Source organism: Gobius niger (assembly GCF_951799975.1).
Source record: "Gobius niger genome assembly, chromosome: 21".
Taxonomy (NCBI): domain Eukaryota; kingdom Metazoa; phylum Chordata; class Actinopteri; order Gobiiformes; family Gobiidae; genus Gobius; species Gobius niger.
The window spans coordinates 5,293,085-5,299,356 of record NC_136872.1 but is presented as its reverse complement, the minus strand read 5'-3'; the positions used below and the strand labels follow the sequence as shown (position 1 = coordinate 5,299,356).

At 43.0% G+C, this 6,272-nt stretch overlaps 1 protein-coding gene across 1 annotated transcript in view; it reads left to right on the top strand.

Annotated features, from left to right (window-relative positions):
* The first annotated feature begins 5,133 nt into the window (after nucleotides 1-5,133).
* LOC306980298 (serine/threonine-protein phosphatase PP1-beta catalytic subunit) overlaps nucleotides 5,134-6,272 on the top strand; it is a 39,518-nt gene continuing 38,379 nt past the window's right edge. Inside the window, exon 1 of the mRNA XM_079579645.1 lies at nucleotides 5,134-5,295. Within this exon, the coding sequence (XP_079435771.1) occupies nucleotides 5,244-5,295 (52 nt within the window). The 5' untranslated portion in view covers nucleotides 5,134-5,243. The remainder of the gene's footprint in view (nucleotides 5,296-6,272) is intronic.

Here is a 6,272-nt window from a genome sequence, read left to right as displayed (position 1 = left end):
AAGACTTGGTTTTGGCAGGAGTTAAGAGGTTAAAGCCATACTATAGAACTTTCCAGGTTACTACGCAGTAATTGAAAACTCTAATATACCAGCGATACTGCCCAGCAAAGTTACCCCCAAATCCAAGCCTGTAGCAGCAAAGGTGCATGTAATGAATGTAATGCTAATGTTTTGTCCCATTTATTGGGTGTAACATTGTGCAGTGTAGCTTTGAAGCTCAGATTTGAGTTTTCATTTGTATATTAAAGGAATAGGCCACCGTTTTTACATACTGAGATATGTTCTTACCTTAGCTTTGACGAGTTCTTTAGGACCTGTCTGATCTTCACCCGTGCCTTCAGTCACGTAAACACAGCGCAGACGGCGTTAGCATTTAGCCTCTCCCTTTCTCCACTATAGCTCCAAAACAGGTCAAGATAGAAGCTACCAAGCTCTTCCACGTTTTCCCTATTTAAATATGGTTACGTGAAGTGTTCCACTACAAAGTATAATTACACAAAATTAAACAATGTGGATTTTCTAAGCGGATAAAAGGGGGAACTATATTGTAAAGCGGAATAATACCAGGAGTAATTTGGCATCCGCACAGTAAAATGAAGATTATTGCGCGGATTTCGAACTACTCCTGGTGTTATTACGCCTTACAATATAGTCCCCCCTTTTATCCGCTTAGAAAATCCACATTGTTTCATTTTGTGTAATTATACTTTGTAGTGGAACACTTCACGTAACCATATTTAAATAGGGAAAACGTGGAAGAGCTTGGTAGCTTCTATCTTGACCTGTTTTGGAGCTATAGAGGAGAGGGGGAGAGGCTAAATGCTAACGCCGTCTGTGCTGTGTTTACGTGACTGAAGGCACGGGTGAAGATCAGACAGGTCCTAAAGAACTCGTCAAAGCCAAGGTAAGAACATATCTCAGTATGTAAAAACGGTGGACTATTCCTTTAAGTTAGACCTGTTCCCAGTGCATGTTGGTCTCTGCCAGGGCTGCCCTTTGTCACCGGTTCTGTTCATTATTTTTAAGGCGCGGCCAGGGACCGGAGGGTGTCCAGGTTGGCAACCTCACGATCTCAAGTGTTGTTCTGTTGGCTTAATCAAACCAGGGCCTTCAGCGTGCTCTGGAAGCAGCCGGGATGAGGATCAGCACCTCCAGATCCGAGGCCATGGTTCTCCACTGGAAAAAGGTGGTTTCCCCTCAACAGGTCGGTGGGGAGTCCTTACCTCAAGTGGAGGAGTTCAAGTATCTCGGGGTCTTGTTCACGATTGAGGAATGGATGGAGCGTGAGATCGATAAACGGATCGGTGCGTCGTCAGCAGTGATGTGGTCGCAGCATTAGACTGTCGTGGTGAAGAGGGAACTGAGCCAGGGGGCAAAGCTCTCGATTTACCGATCGATCTACGTTCCCGCCCTCACCTATGGTCATGAGATCTGGGTAATGACCGAAAGGACAAGATCACAGATAGAGGCAGCCGACGCTTCCTTCACGGGGTGGCACCTGTAGAGATCGGGTGAGGAGCTCAGTTACCCGGGAGGAGCTCGGAGTAGAGTTGCTGCTCCTTCAGGTCGAAAGGAGCCAGCTGTGTGGATCGGGAGTCCTGGGCATCTCTGCTGAGACTGCTGCCTCCGTGGCCCGGCCCCGGAAGCGGAAGACAATGGATGGATGGATTTATAAATGATTATTTACTTGATCAAGAAAGTCACATTGAGTCCTGGTCCTAAAGGAAACTATTGTGCATATTTTTTTGTGGTGAATGGAACCCCAGCACCCGGAGGAGACGCATGGGCCTTACCGCCTTTGCTCTGCCCGAAGCTGTCAGATCTGGGAAGCCAGGGCCTGTATGGTGTAATGAACTATCTTTAAGTTGAGGGCGCTTATACAAACATCAACGCATCAACAGGGATGGAGGACACATGCACTAAAAGTGAGTCACCTTCCTTTGAAATAGTTTTACTCAAGTAAAAGTAAAAAAGTAGTGACCCAAACAATTACTCAAGTAAAAGTTAAAAAAAAAGTATTTGGAGAGAATGTCACTTGAATACTGTGAGTAAGTAGAGGGAAAAAGTCTGATTTATTTTCAATGACGCCATAAAACATAACGTTATGTGGAAATTGTGATAAACGCACAGAAAACGTGACCGGTGTGTCTGGGTCACACTGGCCACACGTTTTCTGCGTGTTTATAAACCTGCTCTGCGAAAACACGTGGCCTTTTGGCGCTGAATTGTATTGGGGCGATATGTCCATTCTGGAAGAGCACAGAGGGGCCACTGGCTCTAGGGTCACCCATCTGGCCCCTCAATTTTCTCCTTCAAGTTATAATCTGTAAGTTTGCAAAGTGAGGAGAGATAGAGTGAAATTTGAAAGTAAATTCCTCCCTTCTTGCACCGGAAAACCCTTCTTAGTTTGCAAAATGAGGAGAGCAGGAACAGAATTTACAAAAGTAAACAATCAAGCCCCTCCCCCTCCCTCCTGATTGGTCCTGCCAAGCTGGTTCCCAGGAAAAGCTCGTCTCATTGGTCAACACGGGAGGATACTAGACTCTGATTAGCTGCAGATATCCGGAAAGTGAAACTTGTGAAAACTTCACAAAACCAGGTGGTCGATTTTGCACATGTTATAAAAATGGCAAAACATTTAGACTTCCAGACTATCACTTTAACTGAGCTTTACCCAAATCTACAAGCTTAAAAGAAAAGCATCAAAATAGCAACAAGACAAGACAGAAATGTGACAGAAAACATGTCGTAAACACGCCGACACGCCATAAGAAAGTCATGAAAAAGCAACAAAAAGCACAAAAATGCAGCGACAACATGACAAAAAGTTAGTCACTTGCTCTCAGGTGCTCTCCAGTCGATAAACTTTCGGTAAAGCCAAACTGGAGAAAATGCGCTCAGTTAATGCGGGTGGTAAGAGATTATAATATGTCTTTATGAAAGTGTGCATTTACTCTAGTTTGGGCCAGAGTCCAGGGCCGTTTTCCAGTCCCAGTCCGCCCCTGCCTGACTCACAGTGTTGGATAACCTCTCTGCTAACACAGGGACAGTCCCCTCAAAGAGGTCAGAAGTCTGCAAACTTTACAGAGACAGGACCCACATAGTGAGACACAAACAAACAAACAAACAAACAAACAAACAAACAAACAAACACATTTTAGCTGCATGTAGAGTCTCTCTTCATCAATGTAGCCTACTAAATGACGGCATGATACTTAGTCATTTTTAGTTTAAAATGTAGGTAACAATGCTGTAAAGTGACCAGTAGAGGGCACTAAACCACCAAGTATGATTATGGTATGTGGCTTCAAAATGGTTCTGTTGCTGAAATGTTGGCCAAATACTTATGTTTTTGCCAAATATATATTTGTTCACTAAGTAAGAGACCAAATGTTTTACTCAAGTAAGAGTGGTGTTACTTCAAAAGTATATCACTGCAGAGGTAAAAGTAAAAGGTATTGTACTTGAAGAAGTAGAGTTATGTTACTTCACTATAACAGTCACACACTGCATATCTGTAGTCATCCAAGTCATTGCAGCCAAGTACATATAAACGATTCTAGCATTTACTATTTATGTCAGTGTTTCCTGAAGTGGGTCTTGGGCATTTGGTCATGTGTAGTAGAGCGCTGCGGTCTGCAGGACAACACCTGCTGGAGGTCCCCAGGACCAAAAGTAAGCAGTGGGGTGATCGTTCCTTCTCAGTGGCTGGTCCGAGGCTCTGGAACTCTCTGCCTGTTGAGTTACGAGCCATCACTGACCTGACACTGTTTAAAGCGAGGCTGAAAACACACTTGTTTAAAGCCGCTTTTCACTGCTAATTGCACATGTGTAATGTATATGTATTTTCTTAAATATTTTGTGCTAAAATTGTTTTTATTATATTGCACTTATGGAAAGCACTTTGGTTCAGCGGGTGCTGTTGTAAAGTGCTTTACAAATAAAGGTTGATTGATTGATTGATTGATGTGGAAAAAGATTACTTTTTTTTTAATCTTCTATTAATACCAACATTTCTTTAGAATGTACTCACTCTTATGGCCTATAGTTCTTTCACACGGGCAGGGTGTGGGAAGTGTGTTTCCCAAGGATACAAGACAGTATGAGTATTCATGAGAAGACCGAGTTATTGTTGCCCCTATATTTAGTTATATACACTTTGTTTGTTTGTTTGTGTTGTTAGCCATGAAACATCACACATGGAATCTTGGCCCAGTAGCATGAACAGTTCTACAGCCCGTGCCTGCCCCGGACTGATTTATGCATTTGTTTGTTTGTTTGTTTGTTTGTTTGTTTGTTTGTTTGTTAGGTGTCTTATATATTACAGGGGTCTGAAACAGTGGCTGCACCAGTGTTAATTTCATTGACTAAACTATTTAGTCTTAATCTTAGTCAAAATGATATTTTTGCCGACTAAAATCAGACTAAAACTAAATTAAAAGCTTTTCATGAGACTAAAACTATGACTAAAATGTCCAGATATTTTAGTCGACTAAAATAAGACTAAATAAAAATGAAAAGGAGAGACTAAAATCATCCAAACTTCTATTGAGCGTCTGAAAAAGCCTCATATCATTTCAATTCACTGCCAAATGATCAGCTCTGAGCTTTGTTCATGTGGAGCAGCTCCATGAAGTCGAGGACCACGATTAAATATGATTATAATGAATATTATAAATATAAGCCGACTAAATTAGCCTTCGTTTTAGTCGACTAAATTGACATGCAATTTTAGTCGACTAAAACTAGACTGAAATTGAAAAGTTTTTTTTGACTAAATCTTGACTAAAATTGAAATTACATTTTAGTCAAAAGACTAAGACTAAAACTATAATAAAATATGTTGTCAAAAACTGTGCGAATTGCATTGTGTTTTGTATCCTGTATTGGACTGTATAAGTGTTGCAAACAAGCAGTTTTGCTATAACACTAAAAACGTGGTATCTGGTTAGTCCAAAGCTGTCATCCATATTGATCTCGGAGCGTCAGTGGGCGTGGCGGCTCCTGTACGTCAGTGGGCGGGGCTGCATGCGCCGCGCTGTGGCCGCGTCGCCGCTGATGCGAAGCGTACATGGATCTATAATAATAACGCGTACGCGGTCCTGACGCGGCGGGTCCGAGGCGGTGCCAGCTCTGCCCCTGCGCCTCCTCCTCCTCCTCCTCCCGCGCGCTGCCTGCTCCCAGACTGCGGCGGTCCCGGCACGGTCAGAGACAGGGGCACTGCTCTGCTCTGCGCTACAGACATGGCGGAGGGGGAGTTGGACGTGGACTCGCTCATTTCCAGGCTTCTAGAGGGTAAGCTCGCGCCTCACCATGTCTTCGGCTTTGGGATTTTTACGCACGACGAGACGGATGGAAGCTAACTTGGCTAGCTTTACGCGCTTGTTGTGTGCCTTTTCGCTGTTGTCGGACGTTCCTGCCAAGCCCCCGCCTTGTTTTTTTCTCCCCCCTCTCTTCGGTGGTTCTTCGTGGATCGTACCTGTTCCCCCTCTCGCTAGTGCTGTATGTTTGTTTGTTTCCTGTGGGATAGTCGGTTGTTAGCTTAGCGGCGCGCTGCTACTTGACCAGATGGATTTGATCGGCTGGAGAGAATGTTCGGTTCCCAAAGTTGTGGACTGCCTGTGCCCCCATTTGTGGACGTCACTTGCTCTCGTTAGTCTCACCATTATTGTGTTAAGATGGAACTATTTGTATTATATCCACACAGTTCTGTACAATCATCATTTAAATATGCATGACACGTGTATTAGTGAGGAATGCAGTAGCCTCAGTCCAAACACAGTGTGAATTATACTGTAGTAACGTGTCTGAATTAGCTTAACCACTTTCCAAAGCTCAAAGTAGAAAAGTAGATTGAGTGTTATGGTGGAATGACACAAAACACGACTGGTTAGGCGGATATTGTGATGTTTGTGGTTGTTGACACAGGCTTTGGGTTAGAATTGCTTTGGGAATTGGCTCAATTTGCTGCTCTCAAACTTCAGGGGTGTAGCTGCTGAGCCTTATTACACAGATATGATCTTGTGACCAGAATAACAAAGTATTTATATTACACATGGTTTCGATAATACATCTTGACGCCAAACAGCTTCAAGTTGGATGTGATTTTTTTTTTATGCTATAAAGAGTTGATGTTTCTGAGCTTGTAATACACTTGACATTCATGCTGAAATCACGAGTTAGCGCCAAAACGATTGATAGAGATCGGTATTATAAGTTTTTATTATGTAAATCACTATAGTTAGAGTAGTTCATGCTATAAAGTACCATTT